The 20153-nt window shown below is 55.2% G+C and overlaps 2 protein-coding genes across 8 annotated transcripts in view; one reads left to right on the forward strand and one right to left on the reverse strand.

The window, feature by feature from the left end:
• The first annotated feature begins 321 nt into the window (after positions 1 to 321).
• NLRC3 (NLR family CARD domain containing 3) lies at positions 322 to 15112 on the forward strand. Of its 3 annotated transcripts, none has more exons than XM_042864640.1 (19): positions 322 to 537; positions 5273 to 5436; positions 5537 to 5685; positions 6551 to 8294; positions 8595 to 8681; positions 9357 to 9440; positions 9755 to 9838; positions 10164 to 10247; positions 10554 to 10637; positions 10993 to 11076; positions 11260 to 11343; positions 12204 to 12287; positions 12379 to 12462; positions 12623 to 12706; positions 12963 to 13046; positions 13162 to 13245; positions 13419 to 13502; positions 13573 to 13656; positions 13763 to 15112. In XM_042864640.1, exons 2-19 carry the CDS (start codon positions 5339 to 5341, stop codon positions 13851 to 13853), a joined length of 3261 nt encoding a protein of 1086 aa, XP_042720574.1. In that variant the 5' UTR covers positions 322 to 537; positions 5273 to 5338; the 3' UTR covers positions 13854 to 15112. The 3 variants fall into 3 exon arrangements, with proteins under 3 accessions (XP_042720574.1, XP_042720575.1, XP_042720573.1); XM_042864641.1 differs by having other exon boundaries at positions 5276 to 5436; XM_042864639.1 differs by lacking the exon at positions 322 to 537 and having other exon boundaries at positions 5350 to 5436; positions 5537 to 5797.
• A 2323-nt stretch (positions 15113 to 17435) lies between these two features.
• Positions 17436 to 20153, reverse strand: part of CLUAP1 (clusterin associated protein 1) — a 55640-nt gene continuing 52922 nt past the window's right edge. For 2 of the 5 annotated variants that reach the window (XM_042864760.1, XM_042864759.1), the window contains 3 exons: positions 19982 to 20037; positions 18383 to 18436; positions 17436 to 17953 (listed from right to left, as the gene is read on the reverse strand). In XM_042864760.1, the coding sequence (XP_042720694.1) occupies positions 17804 to 17953; positions 18383 to 18436; positions 19982 to 20037 (260 nt within the window). In that variant the 3' untranslated portion in view covers positions 17436 to 17803. The other 3 variants (XM_042864762.1, XM_042864761.1, XM_042864763.1) reach the window with 2 other exon arrangements.

Here is a 20153-nt window from a genome sequence, read left to right on the forward strand (position 1 = left end):
GCAACCTGCCGGCTCATGGTCAACCACTGGACAACCATTGGTCCACATGGCCATGAGGGCACACGGCACTGGGATGCCCCAGGGCTGCAAGGGCCTTTGAGCAGCAGCAGCTCCTGGGCTCTGCCATCACTGGCCGACCTGTGGTGTTGCTTTTGGGGGGTTTGTTTTCATTTGGACACGGCTCGGCCGAGCTGTGGCAGCTGTGGCTGTGGGTTTCTTTCTAGGCCTGCACTTGATTTGCATACACAGCAGCCACAGGAAGGAAGATAGAGCAAGACCCACGGCAGGAAGGGGAGAGGAGAGAGCTGAGAACGACGAGAGCAGCGGGGCTGGCACGGTGCCGTGCGGGGTGCCCACCTCCCCAGGCGCTGCTCCCAGAGGGGCAGGAGCACAGCTTCCATCCTGCACCTCGTGCTCCAACATCTGGGCAAGGGGAGTGCGAAGCTCTGGGGCCATGGAGGGGCCTCGGGGATGCTTCCACCTGCAGTAGGATGACCTCCCTGCACGGGGACCTGGAGAAGGTGTCACAGCGCCAAGGTAAGGCCTGGGGTACGTGGGGACAGAGGCATTCACCTGGCTGCCCGGTGTGGGGTCAAGATGCTGCAGCCCTCTCTGCGGCAGCCATTTGCTGTGGTGCCGGTTTTGCTGTTCAGGATGTCCCAGCTCTCTTCTCCCAGCCAGCGATGGGGAGGTTAGAGAGCATTCCTACGCACTGAGGCACCGATGGGGACCTGTCCCACATCACCAATCCTGTTCCCTCGTTTGCTGGGTGTACATGGAATCAGTGCATCTTGTGCAGCGTGGCTCTGCCCCCATGTTAGAGATGTTTAGATGAATTCATTCCTCTTCAAAAACAGTCAAAGAAATGTAGCGTAAATAGAACATGCTATTTACATAGCATAAACAGGATGAGATAAGGATCCTTAATTTCATCATGCTGCTTGTGAGCCCAGGGCATCAAAGAGCGAGAAAGGCTCCTGCAGCTGGCTTGAAGCCCGATCAGAACTTGAAAGCTGAGCTGCACCCATGTGTCCCTCCTCAGGTGTCCCTGCAGAGCTCAGGCGCAGACAGTGAAGCTGAAGGCTCAGCACCCAGTGCCTCCTCAGGCTCTTTTTGCCCATGGGGATGCCCAAACCCAATGTGTGAACCTCAGGCACCAGGGCAGGTAGAGGTGACTGGCTCAGCAGTGTGGCTGTGCCCGGCGTGCTGTGCTGTGCTGTGGGTCGGGTACCACCTGGCTGCTGTGTGAGGCTTAATCCTGCTCTTATGTAAGCACTTCAGAGCACGAGCCCAGGAGGTGTGGGACAGCCAGGGCAGGGGCTGGCTGCTGTCACCACTGTTGCAGCACCTGTGGTTCGATCGTGGAGTGGAAGGCTTACCTGAGGGTAGATGCATCATTTGGGGTGGGCTGGGGAGATCACAGCACAGAGAATGTCCGACGTTGCAGAAAAGTTTCTTTCTGGAGAGCTTGCTTGCTTGCAAACCCTAAAGGTTTGGGGTCTGCATCTTTGGGCAGGCACTTTGTGACCAAAGCCTGGGGCTGCTGTCCCCAGGGCACAGCACCCAGAGCTCTGCCTCCCTGTCAGGGCTCTGCCTGACCCTGGCCTTGCTGACCTTGCTACTGGTGCTCGGTGCTTGTGCTGATGTCCTGAGAGCAGATCCCCTAGACAAGAGGAGCAGGGACTGCTCACAGGGAGAGGATCTGCTTTTCCATGAGCTGTGCATGTGTATGTGCTGAAGAGTGTCCTGGGCCATGGTCAGGTCCCTGCAGGACATCACTGGTTGTTGAGAAAGTCCTCCCATAGTGCAGGGCTGGCAGGAAACTCATTCTATAGGTATAATAGTTTTGGATGACATGAAATCCAAACAGTAAAATTAAAATAAGGCAGCACCTTAAAGCCATGTGTAAACTTAGGTGGGTGAATCCCCTGCAGGTCTGCAGGTTCTGTCACTGGGTATGATGCCAAAGATGCTTCGTTGCTTCAGTGGAATTCTTTTCCATTCTGCCGAAAGGTGGCAGCCCACCTCGAGCCTGAGGATTTGCTCAAACCATCAGCAGGAGAGCGGCTGCAGGCACCAGCCTGGACGTTTCTTGAGCTTCTTGAGGAAGCTGCCCTCCATGCTCGGTAACTAAGCAGCAGGAAAAACAGAAGCATCCAGCGCTGCTCAGTGATGTATTGGTGAGGAGACCTCCACTCTCACAGCAAGAGTTCCTGGCACCTCCTGTGTTACCTTAGCAGGAGCACTTTCCTGCTTCTGGCTTTTGAGCTCATCACTGGTTTTTCCTATGGCTGTGAGTCCCTGGTATCACAGGGTATGTGACCCTCCCTCGAGACCACAGGAGCAGGATGCCACTGAGACATGCACCAGGAAATGGTGGGAGATGGGCTGCCTGCTCTGCTGCTGTGCCTGGGTGAGGGTGAGCATGAGAGCAGCAGGGCTTGATGCAGGGCTCGATGCAGGGCCCAGGGCACTCATCCTGCCTGCAGCTCACTGAGCACCCAGCAAGGCCCAGCGCGGCAGTGATAAGATGGGAGGGCATAGAACTGTAGAATCACACAATTGTTTGAGCTGGAAGGGACCTTTAAAGGTCATCTACTCCAACTCCCCTGCAAGAGAAGCTTTGTAACGTACCTAAATACTGCAGCTCAGCCATTTTCCATTGTTTCCCATGTGTGGGCAGCCTGGTGCCTACAAAGGCTCTGCGCTGCACCAGTCTCTCCCAGCAGCACGGAGCAGCTCCCCAGGCAGCACAGCTCTGCACCTCGCTCACTCAAACCACACATAGAAGGCTCTACCAGGCCTGCTGTGTGTGCAGGAGCCCCAACCTCTGGTGGGTGTGCTGAGAGCACGACCGCACACTGATAGCATGGCTGTTGCAGGAGGGTTTGGGGCTGAGCAGTGCAGCCTGGAGCTGCAGGGTTTTATGGCTTCGATGAGGCACGCAGCATCCTGCCTCTACCAGCACAGAGCAGCAAGTGGCACCCAGCACCCTCGTCCTGGGGCAGGATGGGTGCTGCATCCCCATCACAGGAGGAAGACCCTGGAAGCCGGGAGCAGCAGAGAGCATCACGAGGCTGCTACCTCCAGCCGCCCTCCTGCTGCCACCATCCCAGCCCCGTCCCTCATCACGAACCCTTCAGAGAGTTTTTTTAGTTCCACACTGGCCTTTCAGGAAGAGGTGTGTACCTCCACAGAGCCAAAGATGAGCAGAAGCAGGCACGTCTTGCTCACACGTTCTGGTGCCAGGCGCAGAACGCAGGGCACTGAGATGTGGCAGCAGTAGGGCTGCTTGGCTGTGTCCCTCTGCTCCCAGGTGTGATGTAGGAGGTACTGCCTCAGCTCTGCTAAGAGAACAGACAGGTATTGACCAGACATCCTCAGATGAATGAATTTTCTGTCGCAAGACAAGCAAACCACTCCACACACACTGCTGTGCCCCCGGACTGCCAGCAGAAGCATCCCCACACATTGCCTCCCCGCTCACCCCAATGGTCCCTGTGTCCCCACAGCCCCATGTCTGGTGGTTCCCCTCCTGGGACACCCCCCAGCAATGCAGGATCCCTCTGGAGGCAGCGCAGCCCCACGGCATGGCTGGGTCCCCACTGCTGCAGCTGTTTGCAGCTTCCTGGCCCGTGTAGATACGTATCACTGTCACCTACCTGGGCCCCAGGAGTGAACCAGCCCAGGAGCTGCAGTCACGGCAAACTTTTATACAGAAAGTAGAAAAAAAAAGGAAAATGCTGCCTCTGCATCATTTCTTCTGCTGCTTTCTTCTTTTTGTCGGATGCCTTCAGCTGAGCTGAGCCGCGGCTGCTGGTTTGTAGCAGCAGGATTCCATTTTGATGTAGCACCAGGAGGCATGATTAAATAACCTCTGGCCTTAGAGCAAGTTCTCCGCCATCAAAGGGCTTTTCTCAGCCAGCCAACCATGTTTTGGAGGATGACAAGGAAACATGCCTGCAGGCAGCAGAAACCCTTTCATTTTGGCCACGTTACTGGGTGCAGAGTGAAGATGAGAAACCCAGGGACTGCTGTGTGCAAAGATTTAATGGAAGCTTCCAGGCCGGTTAGAGACCAGAAGACATTAAAGAGTGATAATTTCACAACGAATTCTCACTGAGCTTGTTTAATTTATGCCAATATCTTAATTGATCACAGGGCTGCCTGGGGGATGAAAAGAGAGGCAGCTGAGGAAGGGGGACCAGCGGGGAGTGCAGAGCTCTGCAGCCAGGGGTCAGAGCTGGGCAGCTGAGGAGGAGCATATAAATCATACATGGATCTCCTAGCAAGAGGATGAACGGGAGAGACTGCAAAGAGGGTGCCCCGAGCATCCTCACTTTGTACCGTGGATGAGAAACTCCACCAGGTTCTCTTGCTCTGAGCGACATTTATGCTTTTCCTCTGGAAGAGGTCAGGTTTGTTAGAGCAAAGAAAATGAGAGCTTGCTGTGCCTGCTGGCAAGGCAGCATCACTGAAGTTTACTCAGGAGTGGGTTTGGGCAAACACAGCTCCACCTGCAATCCTCCTGGCAGAGCCTGGCACACTTTGGGGTGAAATGGCACGGATCTGCACAGCCCTGGTGCACAGGGCTGCCATGCACTTACAAACCAGCAAGAGGTGAGTGGTTTGGCACTCATCTGCAGCAGAGAAGGGAGAGGGAGCAGGTAAGTGCTGCTCCGTGTAGTGATTCACCAATGCTGCTGAAATTGAGTGTCTGCAGAGCTCTGCAACAGGATGTGGTGTTTGCCACCAAGCTGCTCGCTGCGATGCTGGCCCTGGACGTAGGTAGCTTTGAAACTGAAACGGGCCCTCTGTCATTCTGCTGCTGCTGCCCCACAACTTCCTTTACAACACAAAGGAAATTCTCAGTTTGCAGTCCTGCTGGCCTGCAGGTGATGATGCTGGCACCCAGACACTTGCCAGGTGCTCTGCAGATGGCAGGGAGCTGTCACTGTATGAGCAGTTAGCACAGCCACAGCATGCCTGAGAAAGGCACCTGCAAAGTGGTGCTGGGGAAGGCACCAAGCCTGTGGGATGCGAGGTGTGGGCAGGCAGGCAGGGATGCTGCAGCATGATGGGCTCTGCCCTGGCTGAGCACACAGCAATCTGATCTCCTGCTTGACCCGAGCCAGAAGCCAAGACGAATGCTGGTGGATTTTAGCATCAGAGGACAACGTAGGGCAAAGCCAAGCACAGGCATGCTGGTGGTGGGGAGGGCAATGCCAGCTCGAGGCAGCTCCCCACCGTGTTTCTCCTCTTGTTCCCGCAGCAGGATGGATAAAGGCTGAGTGTGGCAGCAGGAGCCTGGGCTGACGTGCTGCCTGCCGTGCGGTCCATGGGACGGTGGTGGGTGCAGGCTGAAGTCTGCACTGCTGTGAACACTGTGCTCGTCTCCCCGGCACCGCCGATGCCACGGGACACCTCTGATGGAAGGTGAGTGGTGCCCAGGGCAGCAGCACAGACATGGAAAGCTGCCGAGCAGCGTGCCCACGGATTGCACGAGCCGCTGCTCTCCTGCTCTCCTCTCCTGCAGAGGCTTGGATCAGTCGCTACCGGAGGCAGCTGATGAGGTCCATCTCACCACAGTTCCTGGAGGAGATCATCGGCTACCTGCAGAGGCTGGACCTCCTCACAGTGGAGGAGGCTGGCCGGGCGCAGGAGGCGAGCTCCCTGCCCGAGCAGGTGAGGGCCGTGGTGGACATCCTGGCTGGCAAGGGCAGCCATGCCTCCCAGTCCCTGCAGAGCTTCATTGAGACCACCAATTCCCAGCTTTACCTCCACATCACTGTCTATGGTAGGCAGCCCACGACGGGTGGGATGTGGGGTGTCAACGTGCCTGCCCTGGCATTTGCTGGAGCACCTTGAGATGCACACGGAGATGGCCATGCCAGGCCTCAGGGACTATTCCTCCCGCCCGCTCTGGCACGCTTCTCTGAGCAGCTTGAGAAGGGGGGAAAGCAAGCAGAACATCTCAGCAGTGCTGATCTGCTGCCTCCGGGCTCACACCCTAGCTCTGAGACATCTCTGCTCCCTAATCGGAGCTGGCAGCCCCAAACACCAGCTTCTGCTCCCCCAGAGTCCCGTTTCACATCACACTTTTTATCAGCATAAATAACTTGCTGGGGTTCGGGTGGTGATGAGGCAGGGCTGAGGTTGAGCCGCAGGTCAGGATCAAGGCTAGCAAGGACAGCCAGAGTCATGAAGAGGCCAATGACCACCAGGTGAGTGCACAGTGATGAGGCAGGTCTGAGGACAAGCTGGAAAAACAGTTCATGGGTCAGGATCCAGACCAGCAGGCACAGATGTGATGGACCTGTAGACAGGCACTCCTAAATGTAGCTCAGACAGGTGTTAGAGGTTCGGGCCTGAGTTTAAACGGGTTTCTGGACCTATAGGGGTGAGCAGAGGCTGAAGGTGAGGCTGGTCAGATCCCCAGCACCTTCCTGCCCAGGTAAGGGTCTATCAGGTTTCCCCTCCTCATGGGAGTGTCTGCATCTCTCATCTGTGGTTCTTCTCCTTACCTCCTGTTTCATTTCTCTCTGTGCAGAACCGATGGTGCAGAAACATCTGGAGAGCCTCCAAAGCTTCTATGAGAACAGCTTGGAGATAGGTTCCCTCCAGCGCCTCACAAACCTGCTGCTAGTGGAGGGCTTGACTGACATCCAGCAGAAGGAGCACGACATCCTGCAGATGGAAATGACCAAAGGCCTACAAAACGTATCCAAGAGCATCCCTTTAGAGAAGCTCTTCTTGCCCCTGTCCAAGGTCAGCATCCCCCCGCGGATCTCTGTGACCACGGGGGTGGCTGGGATCGGCAAAAGCACGCTGGTGAAGCTGTTTGTTGGTCGCTGGACAAAGGGGTTGATCAACAGGGACATCATGTTCGTGCTGCCACTCACCTTCCGGGAGCTCAACACCTACGAGAAGCTCTCTGCCGAGAGGCTCATCCGCTCCTCGTTCCCCCACATCACCGAACCCAACTGCATCTCCACGGGAGCTGCCAGGACGCTGCTCATCCTCGACGGCTTGGATGAGTTTAAGACCCCTTTGGATTTTTCCAACACGGTTGCCTGCACCGATCCCAAAAAGGAGATTCAAGTGGACAACCTGATCACCAACATCATACGAGGCAACCTGTTACAGGAGGCTTCTGTCTGGGTCACCTCTCGGCCCGCGGCGGCCAGCCAGATCCCCGGCGGGCTCATAGACCGCATGACGGAAATACGGGGCTTCAGGGCTGCAGAGATGAAAGACTTCTTGGACCAGATGTTCCTTGACAACAGAGACTTATCCAGCCAGGTTCTGCATCACATCAAGGCTAACAGATCTTTGCACATCATGTGCACAGTTCCTGGATTTTGCAGGATTTACGGCTCTTCAATTGGTTATTACCTAAAAAACAGCGCCGGTCAACCCCAAGAAATGCCAGTTGCTCCTAAGACCTTGTCAGAAATCTATTCCTATTATTTTAAAATGGCTTTGAGCAGCGACTGGCCAGAAAGGCAGAGAGAAACCCTCAGGATCGAGCAAGCTGTGAACAACAGCAAGAAAGTGATGGGCAGCTTGGGCAGGCTGGCCTTCTATGGGCTGCTCAAACGGAAGCACGTGTTCTACGAGCAGGACATGAAGACGTATGGCATAGACCTCTCCTTGCTGCACAGCAGTTTGTGCAGCAGACTCTTACTCAAAGAGGACATGCAATCCTCCACGGCCTATTATTTCTCCCACTTAACCATACAGGAGTTTTTAGCAGCTATTTATTATTACACCGCTGCCAAGCGGGCGATATTCGACCTCTTCACGGAGAGTGGGATGTCCTGGCCCAAGCTGGGCTTCCTCAACCACTTCAAGAGCGCCGTTCAGAGGTCGCTGCAGGCTGAAGACGGGCAGCTCGATATCTTCGTGCGGTTCCTCTCCGGGCTGCTCTCTCCACAGGTGAACCAGCTGCTCTCCGGCTGGCTCCTGGTGAAGGATGAGCATAACAGCTACAGGAACCAAGCCATCAGCTTCCTGCAGGGCTGCCTCAACACAAACTACGTTATCTCCTCGCAGACGGTGAACACCGTGCACTGCCTGCACGAGATTCAGCACGCGGAGATTGCTAAGGCTGTGGAGGAAGCGATGAAGAACGAGAGCCTGGCAGGGATGCTCACGCCAGTGAACTGCTCTGCCCTGGCGTACCTCCTGCAGGTCTCTGACGTCTGCGTGGAGGAGACCAACCTCTCCAACTGCCTCACTTACAACATCTGCAAGAGCCTGCTCCCCCAGCTCCTCTTCTGCCACAGCCTCAGGTGGGTCGCAGTGGAACAGAGAAGCGAGCAGGGACACTGGGCTGCTCCACGTGTTGCTCAAACTCCCCGGTGCCTGTGGGAGATGCGGGCCCACCAGTGCTGCCCAGCAGCAGAAAGATGTCCTGGGGATGGCACTGTTACAGCTCTGCAGTCCTGGGGAAGTCAACTCTGCTTCTGCACCTCAGTTTTTCCACCTAAGGGCAGATGTCACAGGACAGCTGTGTCCCCACGCGGTCACAAATAGTTCTTTCCTCACTTTTTGTTCTCTTTGCTTTTGCTCTTTCCTTCCATTTCCTCCAGGCTGGACAATAACCAGTTTAAGGACAACGTGATGGAGCTGCTAGGCAGCGTGCTGAGCGTGAAGGACTGCCAGATCCAGAGGCTCAGGTAGGACCTGGCCCAGGTGGAATGAGTAATTGCAGAGCAGAACCAGGGCAAGGGGCCACCCAGTCGGCTTCCACCAGCTGCTGGGTGAAAAGGACAGCCCTGCCCCTCAGCCTCCTTCACTTCACCCCTGCTGTCTGCTGGTTCCCCAGCACAGCTGCCATCAGCAGCCCTGCGCCCACCCCTTGTGCAGGCTGATTCACCCCAAGCCCTGACCGTGCCACCCACCCCAGCTATTTTCAGCCAGCCTCCTGCCTCCTTGCTGTTCTTAAACCTGTAACTTGGGTAGTAAGCACAGATTGCTTGTTCTGATACCCGGGGCTGTGACTGTCTGCTGGGCACTCCAGGCTCAGGTTAGACCAGCTGATGCCTGGAGATGTGTTGGCCCCAGCAGATGTGTCTCCAATTTCCCATCTCCCCTCCTGTGTCTGTGGCTGTGCATAGAGTCCCCAGTGCTGTGATCTGGGCAGCTCCCTTGTTCACTTCATTAATTAATGTGAAGTTCAGAAACCCTCCAACTTGTCCCTGCAATCCCACCCCAGCAGAGCACACCTGCAAGTGACTGCAAGCATGGCTGTACCACAAACCAACCTGATGCTGCCCTCTGCTTGCAGACACACAGGGGTTGTGAGAGCCTCTTTCTCCCATGACAGACTCTTGCTTTCTTTTTCTGGACAGCCTGGCAGAAAATCAGATCTGCAATAAAGGTGCCAAAGCACTGGCCAGGTCGCTGATGGTGAACAGGAGCTTGACAGCACTGGAGTAAGTGCTACCCCTTCTGAACCACATAGCCCCTGTAGAGCCAAATCCCACCTGGCCAAGCTGGGAACGACACTCAGCTGTGTCCCAGGGCAGCAGAACCCACTGGCTGCTCACAGTCCCTTCATGTGGGCTTGTTAATAATATCAGATTGACAGCTGGGCACTACCAGCCTGGGGGTGAGGGGAAGTCAGCCCTGTGGCTGAAGGAGCAAACTGCTGGGACATCCCAGAGCAGGCAGATAGCTGCTGCTCTTGCTTCTCTACCCCCATCCTAACCTCATCCTTTCTGCTCCTCTCTCCCCTGCCTTGCCTCAGCCTGCGAAGCAACTCCATTGGCACGTCGGGAGCGAAAGCATTGGCTGATGCACTGAAAAAAAACCAAGTCCTGCTCTCTCTGAAGTAAGTCTGCAGCACCAGCAGGAGAAGAGGCATGGGACAGGCTGTCCACAGCCCTCATCTTGGTGTTGTGAGTTGTGGGATCCGGGCACAACCTCAAGCCCTCAATCAGAGGGGTCTTAAATCACCACTGGGATGCAGGGCAGCACAACAGGAAAGCAGACCCTGTTGTGCACAGTGAAACTGGGAACCCCTCAGTGCAGCAGCAGTGGGATCCTGCTCACCCAGCACCGCTCCAGTCCTGGGCATGTGTGTGTCCAGGTGGGTGCTGTGGTTACAGAGATGCCTCCTGCCCAGCACTCACTTGCAGTTTGCTCTCTCCTTGCAGCCTGCAGCACAACGTGATCAAGGAGGAGGGTGCCACGGCCCTGGCTGAGGCTCTGCTGACCAACCGCAGGCTGATAACCCTGCAGTGAGTGACCCCCTGCTCCCCCAGCCACCAGCAGACCCTGTGCTGGTTCAGGCTTGGCCACGTCTCCCTGTGCTTTTCCCCAGTTTACTGTCCCCATGCCACCCCTGATAGCAAAGAAACTGTCACAGCCTCGTGGACCAGTCCTTCAGGCACCTATTTCCCAACCTGAAATGTCCTCAGGGTGCACGAAGGGGGGAAGAGCACTGCCAGAGCTGAGAGCAGTGCACAGGGGAGGGAGGGGACAATGTGCCACTGATGGAGCTGTGTCTGGGGCTGGCTGATGCTCCTGGCTCCTCTCCCTTGCAGCCTTCAGAAAAACTCCATCGGTGCCCACGGTGCAAAGAAGTTAGCAGAGGCGCTGGCGCAGAACTGCAGCCTCAAGGAGCTGATGTAAGAGCTGCGGGGCAGCACAGGGCCAAGGGATGGTGATTCCAGTGCTGTGCTCAGCTGGGATCCACGGGCATAACCCTTGGCAGGGCTCTGGGCTGTGCTTTGGGGCAGCCGCTGTAGGTGGAGGTGGGAATGGCAGCAGAGCGCCTGTTGGATGGGCCTGGTGCAGAGATGCTTCGCGTATCTGGGAGGGAGCAGGGAGCCAGGCAGTGAACAGGGAGGCCAAGCCCAGCAAGGGGAGGCCCACAAAGCTGCTTGGGTCCTGGGCAGGGCAGGGCTGCAGACCCCAAGCTGCTGGCAGGAGCTCTGCTTGCAACACAGCTGTCGGTAATGCTCTCTTGTCCTCATGTCTTAGGCTCTCCAGCAACTCTGTAGGAGACAGCGGCTCGGTTGCCTTGGCTGAAGCCCTGAAGGTCAATCACAGTCTGCAAAGCCTCGAGTGAGAGCTCTCTGCCTGGTAGCCCTGCTGCCCCACTGCCCCTTCCACATTTGCTCCTTTAGCCTTGGCTCCCCGCTGTGGGAGCTGCCAGTTCCCCGGTGAAACACGGCCTCTCACCCCAAACACAGCCCCACAGCGATGGCTCGGCTGTCCCATCCTAATGCCTCCCTCTGTCTGTGTCAGTCTGCAGAGTAATTCCATCAGTAACGCTGGGGTCAGTGCGCTGACAGCAGCTCTCTGCTCCAACAAGGGACTCATCGACCTCAAGTAAGTGATGGCCCCACTGGCCACCCTGTCGGATAGTGGCTCCTGCAATGCACAGCCCTCATGGCAACCAGGATGTGGGGATGCCAGAGCTCCTCGGCAAGCAGGGCTGCGCCTGGCTGCTTCCACAAGTGCTTTCAGATGCTGAAAGCAGCTTTGGTCCCTCTGATGGCTGAGAGCTCTTTGTGCTCTTGACTTTCTCCCCATGAGACTGTATCAGTGCAGCCACATCACAATGAATCGCAGTGGGGGAGGCTGGGAAAAAAGCCTGATAATCCTACAGTGTTCGCATGTGCTGGATGTGCAGGGAAAACTAGCAGTTCCAGGGAGCGGGGCACATGTGGCAGCTTCAGCCAGCTGACAGCCAGCCCAAAGGCACAGGGGAACACCAGGCAGCACTGCTGTGCTGTGCTGGAGCCCTGGCACAGGCTGCCCAGGTGCTGCAGGGTCTCCTCCTCAGAACTCTCACAAAACTGCCTGCCTGTGGGGCTGCGCTCTGCTCTGGGTGTCCTCCTGGGGCAGAGCTGGGGCAGAAGGACCCTGAGGTACCTCCAACGTCAGCCATCGTCCTCACATCTTAGGCTCTCCTAATAGATTTGGCATCTAGTAGTAGTTAGAGCTTTAGGACAGAGTTTTTGTGCACAGCCCCGCACCACAAAGCCAGCTCTCAGGCTTGTCTTCTAGGCAGGGATGAGGAAAGCTGCAGTTTCTGCTTCACTGCGGGCAGCACTGCAGGGAACAGAAATGCAGATGGTGCTGGAAATGCTGTTGCAATGCATGGCTGCAGCCCTGGAGTGGGGCCAAGGGGTGGTGGGGAGCAGACGGTCCCCCCACGCTCCTCCCCAGCCCTGGTGTTTCCCCAGTTTGCGGGAGAATTCCATCAGCAAGGAGGGCGGCCCCGCCATCGCACATGCCCTGCGCACCAATTGCACCCTCAGGAAGCTGGAGTAAGTCCAACGGGCCCGGGGGGGCACCCAGCCTGCTGTGCAGGGCTGTCCCAACCTGTGTGTGATGATGTCCTCTGTTCTCTGCCTCCAGCTTGGCAGCCAACCTGCTGCACGATGAAGGCGGCAAGGCCATCGCTTTGGCCATGAAGGAGAACCGGGCACTCACATCCCTCCAGTGAGTTTCCATCGGACCTGGTGTGTCCCTGATTTGCTCTCCCACAGACTGTGCCATCCTGGATGCACCCACAGGGGTTCGCTCTGGGTGAATGGGTGCTGAGCACAGAGGGATTGGGCCATCCCATAGCCACGCTCTTCACACCTTGTTCCTCTCGCAGCCTGCAGTGGAACTTCATTCAGACGCAAGCAGCCGTGGCCCTGGCACAAGCACTGCAGTCCAATGGCAGCCTGGTCAGCCTTGAGTAAGCATGGATACGGTGGGCAGGTTCCAGCACCTCTGGGCAGCATCCTCCTATGGGCACCAGCCAGGAGCTAGCTTTGCCCTTTGCCTCCTCCATGTGCCCCATCCCGTCCCCATCCCCAGTCCCTGGTTAGGGGTGCTGGATGTGTGTGGCCCCCCAAGCACACTGACACACCACACCCCATTCTTGATGCACTTTGCTGCCCATTTCCCTGCCCCCATCTGCTCAGGGCACACACAGTATTTGCTTGTCTCAGCTTGCAGGAGAACGCCATTGGGGATGAGGGAATGGCCGCCCTGGCTGCTGCACTGAAGGTCAACACCACGCTGGCAGATCTCCAGTGAGCGCACAGGCTGTGGCAGAGCCCTGCCACTGCAGCTGGTCTGATTAGCACGTCTAATTAGCACACAGCAGCCACCTGGGGACACACACTGAAGGACTCTGTTCTCTTGCAGTCTCCAGGTAGCTTCCATCAGTGCAGCCGGTGCCCAAGCCCTAGCGGAGGCCTTGATGGTCAACAACAGCTTGCAGGTCCTGGAGTAAGTGCTCAGCAGGGCAGTGAGCACCCATGACTGTGATGCTGCTCCCTGGGGTGTCCGAGATCCCCATGCTGGGCTCAGCACAGCTCGCTTCCCATATTGTGTCCCCCTGCTGGCCCGGGGCTGCCTTGTAGAAGATGTGGGTCCTCCTGATAGCCTGTCTTGCTTTGCAGCTTGAGGGGAAACTGCATCAGCGTGGCAGGGGCCAAGGCAATGGCCAAGGCACTGAAAGTGAACCGCAGCCTCCGCTGGCTCAAGTAAGTATCCTGCTCCTAGGGATGAGAGGCAGGAGCCTTCCAGCCCTCCTGACCCCACTGCCCACCGCAGCCTGCAGGAGAACTCCCTGGGCATGGATGGGGCCATCTGCATCGCCACCGCGCTGAGGGGCAACCACGGCCTCACCTACGTCAAGTAAGTGGTGGTGAGCACTCAGCTGGATGGTGAGGCTGGTGCAGGGCTGGGGAGCTTCTCTCACGCCCACCGGGGATCCTGAACCGCTCTTCCTCCCTGCTCCCAGCCTGCAGGGGAACCGTATCGGCCAGTCGGGAGCCAAGATGATCTCTGACGCCATCCGGACCAACTCACCTGACTGCGTGGTGGTGGTGTGAGGGCATGCAGCTGTGCGAGGAGATGGCCGGGGGGGGCAGAGGACATCCTTTGGCTCAATGCCCACCCATCCAGGGGAAGCTGGGGCAGGGAGAGCCCAGCAGCTCTCAGCATGGCCCCACTGGGGCTCACAGCTGCTACTGCGTCCCTGGGCTCTGAATCAGCAGCACAGGAGGGTTAGAAGCTGGGGAATGCACAGTTTGCCTGTTCACTCAGGCACTGGGGGAGCTTCAAGGCTGCATAAATGGATGAAAAGGAAATGGGAGCGAGGAGGGGGCAGATCCTACAGGGCAGGTCCCACAGGCACATGGGTGACTCGACTCCATCATAGGCCAGCAGCCCTCCCCTGCTGCAGTGCTGTGCCTGCAGGCTGTTCTGTACCATGCACATCCTGACTGCACAGGAGCTCTGCTCACAACCCACCTGAAGATGTTGTAGGCAAATGCTACAGCACCCCAGCCTGGTCCCAGCACACTGCTCCAGTGCCAGCCCTTCTCTGTCTAGGTCTGCTAGGGATGCCCAGAACACTGCATGAAACAGCAGCCCCTCCTCAGGCAGCCACACAGCCCAGTCCTGTAGGATGCTGCTGAAATCCTACTGAGATGAAAAGGCTGACGTTCCCTTGTCCCTGCAGAGCAGGGGCTGCTCCCTGTGCAGCTGTGTGGTTTGCCATGCCCACAACAACATGTTGGCTTTGGCTGAGCAAACACAGTTCCCGAGTGTTTGGTACTGCTGCCCTACATCACATCCTCTTGGAGGAGACAGGGATCTGAAGGCGCAGGAGTGCAGTCACTGAGAAAGGCCTTGGGAGGAAGGAAGGAAGGAGCAGGAGGAACAGCACTGCATGAAGATGGGCCATCTCCAGCACGTGCACCCTGGTGCAGGAGTGCCTCAGGACAAAGTTCTGTCCCTCAAGCTGAGGACCACTGGGCTCCCTGCTCTTGCCATTGGGTCACCTTCCAAGCAAGTGGCTGCCGAAAGCAGAGGTGCCAGGTGATGCCTCTGTGTGTGTGGCAGGTGTGGTGGCTCTCAAGAAGGTGCTGGGTTCGCAGCTGGAGCAGCAGCCACTCTGTGCAACCCCCCCGACCCCCACAGCCAGCAGCCCCTCTCCCTTCACCTCCCAGAGTCGCACTTGGACATGTGGAGTCAGGGCAGTGAGCAGCTGCTCTGAGCACCTCTGTGAGCTGAGCCTGGGGGAACGCTGGGGTGAGCTGTGCCATATGTACATGCTTGGAAATAAATGAGATCCTAGCTGAAAAGACACTTTGCACTGCCTTCCTCTGTTGGTTGTGGGTGATCACACAGGACACTGAGGTGCACTACCAGACCTGTGTCCCTCTGCCTGGATGGGGACCTCACACCTCTTCCAGTGTGACTGTTACATCTCAGGAGCTGGCTCGCTTTCTCCAACAGGAAATAATGGCACTGAAATCCTCCCTCGGTCACCAATACTTCAGAGCAGACAGGCTTGGGGCCAGCTCTGCCTAAACCCATTTCCCAAGGTTTGGGAAATGTTCCCTAAAATGTCAATGGGAAACAGCAATCGGCAATCCCAAGCTGCCTCCTGTACCCTGGGGCTCCAGGACATAAAGGGTTAACACCAATTTGAAATACATCCATCAGTCTGAGCACACCTACACACACCTAGCTGCATGCAAACACTCCTGAGCTGAACGGGGCAATTGCTCACGGGGTTCCTTTCCAGCAGTGCTAGGGGCAGGCTGCTCTTGCCCTGCTGCTCATTCCTGGTAGAAGAAGCTGCCATGGGGCTGTGCTGAAGGCTAGGTGGCAGTGCTGCCTGAAGAGACCCTGGCTCTGTGCACACGATGCAGTACTTCAGCTTTCCATTTCAGCCTAAGGTACAGGAAAACAGCATAGAAAACACGCTCTGAAACCACACTCTGAACTCCAGCACTGTGCCCAGCCTCGTGGGCAATGTGCCTCACAGGTCAAAAGCATCTTCAGCACCCAGGGAGAATCAGAACAAATTCCCTAAGTAACATGGAAGAGTATTTTCAGCACAGGTGCTAAAACCAGGACGTTTCAGCCCCTGGGAGAAGGGAATGCAGTCAGCACGTTTTGCACCTTGCTGGCTGCCAGAGGATCACCCTAACGGCTCTGCAGTAGGTGCCCAGCACTGACAACTTCCTGCTTTGAGCTGAAGTACCAAATGCCAATTAACTGTACAACTAAAGGTGCAAAAAGGTGTCCTAACCACCAGCTCAGCTCGAGCCCATACGGCTGTGTGCGTTCCAGCGCGCCGCAGCACTCACACACGTACTGTTACTACACAGAAGTCGTGGACTATTTACCTGTAAAGCTTTGGCACATCCTGGTAGGGCATTTCCAGTTCTGAGCTCAGCTGATGAGAAGCTACTTTGGGTGTTAGAGATGTGAGAGATGGAAGAGCTCCTGGCTTTTCAGCTAACTGCTGTGCGTTCCTTCCTTCAGCTCAATAAAAGAGGGGTTGGACTTACGCTCTTCAGATGGAGGGAAAGCAAAGTACTTTGCTGGCATGAAAAAAAAGGATGGGAGAACAGCCGAGCTCTTGTCTGCTCTGATGAACACACACTGGAACAAACTCATCTAATCAAGCACTGATTTCTGCTCCTGCAAAGACAAATCACGATGCTGAAGCAGAGCTAAAAGACAAGAGGCGATACAGCAGACAAACTTCAGCTTTTGCTTTCATTGATGGCACAAGTATCACCCACTGACCTCCTCAGTAAGCTCAGCACTTCTGCCAGCAGCAGAGCACCAACTGGGTGCCTGTGTGCCTGTGCTAACATCCCAGTGCCACCACTGCCCCATGCTAACATCAGCTCCTACCACAGTTTGTCATCTGCCTCCTGCCCACACCTCTTGTTCCTCAGCAGGAAATGGAGAATCTCTCATAAACATTCCCCCCAACAACCCCTTTTTTTCCCCCCCCAAAGTGTGCAGGAATTTAATATACGGGATCTTAATCACTGTTCACTGAAACAGGACAGGCATCCTAAAAGCTCTTTAGTGAGGGGTAGACAAAGGGGCAATCTCATTCCTATTGAAAAATCAGGCTAAAAACGGTGAATGATTACTTACAGAAAATACAACTGTTCTCAGTACATGGAGGAATGTTTTTCTCCAACAGAAAAAATGAGAACAGCATTACCTATCAGTCAACTTCTATGCATTTTTGGATTCGGGTCCCCACAGAACACGGGGAAAGGTTGAAGAACAAAAGGAAGCAATAGCAACCCAACTTTGGGGCCATTTGAGTGCCTAAAGCTCAGTCTGCTGCAAAAGGGTAATTAAAGGGCTAATTTCCTATGGATTTAATCACAGCCCAGCCTCATACAGTTGCTCTGAGGACACTCAAGCACAGCTTAAGCCTGAGAACAGCTCCCAAGGACACAGCTGAAACCCTGAGAGATGCTGCACTGAGGCTGTCTTTGAGGATCCTTACACTGGTTTCCCAGTTGCAGCCTTCTGTCTTAGGCCAACTGCCCTTTGCAGATACAAGCCCTTGGTGAAGGAAAGGGTACATTTAGGACAAATAGATTATTTAAGCCACTTTTAAAATCAATTTGAACACGTTCCCAGAGCAGCTTTTATCCAGCTTTATTAAGGCAAAAAAAAATCTGTTTGGTTATAATAAAGTGCAGGGAAATCAAGCACACGATGCTCACTGGAGTGAGACTTCTGGCACTGCAGTGCATGAGGGCCAGTCCTAATGCAATTATGGAAATAACAGCACTCCACATTACTGTGATTCTCATTATGGATAAACTGCTCATACTTTGCAGTCACAAGACTGGCAATCCAAGTTTAATTTTCAAGTTTAATGAACATTATTTACCAACTCCTGAACTGATGCTGACGAGCACTTTTCAGGTGGCAGGGTGCTATTAATTCCTGGCCCACGTGCCCTCCAAAGCATTTCAAGGTGCCTCCTGGTCCTGCTGCTGAAGGGTCAGAAGTCATTATCGCTTTCTTCCAGAGGCTCTGGCTTCTTTGCTCGATGGCTGGATTTGCTCGGGGAGATTTCCATGCTGTCATCTTCCACATCCTCCTCCTCATCTTCGTCGTCATCCAGGTCAATCTCACTATCCCCCGACTCCTCCTGCAGGAAAGCACACAGCGTTCACCACCACTTCAGCTCTCAGGTGTGAGGCATTCTGGGCAGCTCAGAAGCAATGGTGCTCCTGGCCAGCACTCAGCTGCTCCCTCCCAATCACCTGAGGGCTATAGGAAGGCCACGCATCTGCACAGGTGCAGTTCCAGCTTTGTTCTGTCCCAGGTAGCAGCAGCAGGCTCTTCCAAACCAATGGAAGCCCACAGCTCAGCACCTCTGGGAGCAGAACGTGCTCCCATCAGCAGCTCCCAGCTCTTCACTCAACATGGGCTGCTCCACTCAATTCACAGCAAACACCCTTCCTGACTTCTGCTTAATCTGCGATATCAAAAGCCTTGCAGAACTTCAAAGCCATACCTACTGTGAGGCCAAAGAACCAATGCCTAGTGGAAGAGAAATTGCAGGAGAGGAACCCACCTGTGCCTTGGTGACGGTCCTGTGCTTGCCTGGCTGGGCTGGGGCAGCTCCCCCCTTGGGCAACCAGAGTGGGAAGAACAGGAGAGGCAGAGCAGGAAAAAAAATATGAAAAAATACAACATAAAAGAGAAAAGAAAAAAAAAAGGAAGTAACCAGAATGGGAGCAGGAGGGAAGGAGGCAAAAGATTACAATGGAAATGGGGGAAATTGAGGCTGAACTGTCGAGCACAGGCAGGTGCCCAGAGAGCTGCTCACCATATGGTAACCCTGTCTGAAACATTCTCGATACGTGGGGCTGTGCTGATGGAGACATGGGAAGGGACTAGGAACAGTGTGTGGTAAAAAAGGAAATGGAAAGGGTGGAGAAGTTACAAAGCTGGCAAGGACATGGTCAAGGACTGTTGGGCAGTGCTGTGACTGAGGGTGCACTGTCTTCACCTGCAGCACTGAGCCTACCCAGAAATGGGTCCAAATGCCAAAGGCATAAAGCACTACGCAGAAGGCAGTGTCCAGCCCTAGCTCGATCCATTCTGGCAGAAGCAAACAGCAGAGTGTGGTCTGTGAGCTCATTTCCTGAGAGAAGGCGAGGATGGACAGAATGAGAGGCAGAGCTGAGAGGATCAACATGGTCCAGCAGTGCAGGGACGGCTGAACTCTGAGCACGCCTTCCTTGTTGGCAGGCAGTGCTGGCTGGGATGTCAGGCAGAAGGGCTCCATATGAGCTGTACTGGCTCTAACGTGAGCTCACAATCATGTTTTTAAGTGTTTGTACCACTTCCTAACACAGGTTGGGCTGTGCCAGCTGGCATTTTCTCAAACATCACCTGGGATCAGGACATCCCCACAGATCCTGGCTGTCAGCTTAGATACAGGCACCTTTTTGGGATAGAGAGCTTGTTGCATGGCTGCAAGCCATATCAGAACAGTTGGCTTTGAGGCCAAAGGCTGTTTTATCTTCTAGTACAGGTGTAGCCACTTAAGAGTGCCCAGAGGCATAAAAAAGTCACTCATACACCAGAGGCTAAGCACAGCAGTAAGAACAGTGCCTGCTCTACAAACCTAGTTGCCATCTGCTCATCAGGTCAGCTTTACCCAGATGCAAAGCTTTGACACAGCTGTATCTGTGAGGCAGGGAGTCCAGGGCTCCAGCTCACACTTCAGCTCTCATCCCTGTCCCATCAGCTGCAGCACTGGTGTTTGAGATGCTGTATGTTAGCACAGCTCACTGAGAGGGCTCCAAGAGGTACGATTTCAGAGTAAATCAGGGGATTCACACCAACACATACAACTCCTGCTACACTGCACTGATCCCCTCCTGTTAATCTGCTCAGCAAAGCAGCATCCCTGTAGCCTGTGTGACACGACTTACACACTGCAGGCTGAGGTTAAAGCACAGAGCAATGTGCAGAGACCTGAAGAGCAAAAGAACAATGGAAAAGTGTGTGCTGAAAAGGAGAGAGCAGCCAACTGAAGGAGGGGAAATGTGAGCCCATGGCACAGAGTGAACAGGTAAGAATCTGTGTCTCCAGCTGAGGAGAGGGCAGGTGTTCTAAAGCATTGTCAGAGGAGCTCTGCAAGCACACAGGATTGGTTACTTACATCTTCCTCTGTGTCTCCACCCTGCATTGTTCCCACGATCCGGGCACCAGCTCTTCCTGCAGAGCAAAGAGAATCACTGTGAAGACCAGAAAATGAAAGATGAAGGTCAGGGTTTCCTTTCAGAGCCCAACCAAATGGCAGTGAGAGGATGAAGTCCCAGTGCATGTGAGGC

Source organism: Lagopus leucura, unplaced genomic scaffold (genome assembly GCF_019238085.1).
Source record: "Lagopus leucura isolate 7727_CA_CO unplaced genomic scaffold, USGS_WTPT01 Super-Scaffold_760, whole genome shotgun sequence".
NCBI lineage: Eukaryota > Metazoa > Chordata > Aves > Galliformes > Phasianidae > Lagopus > Lagopus leucura.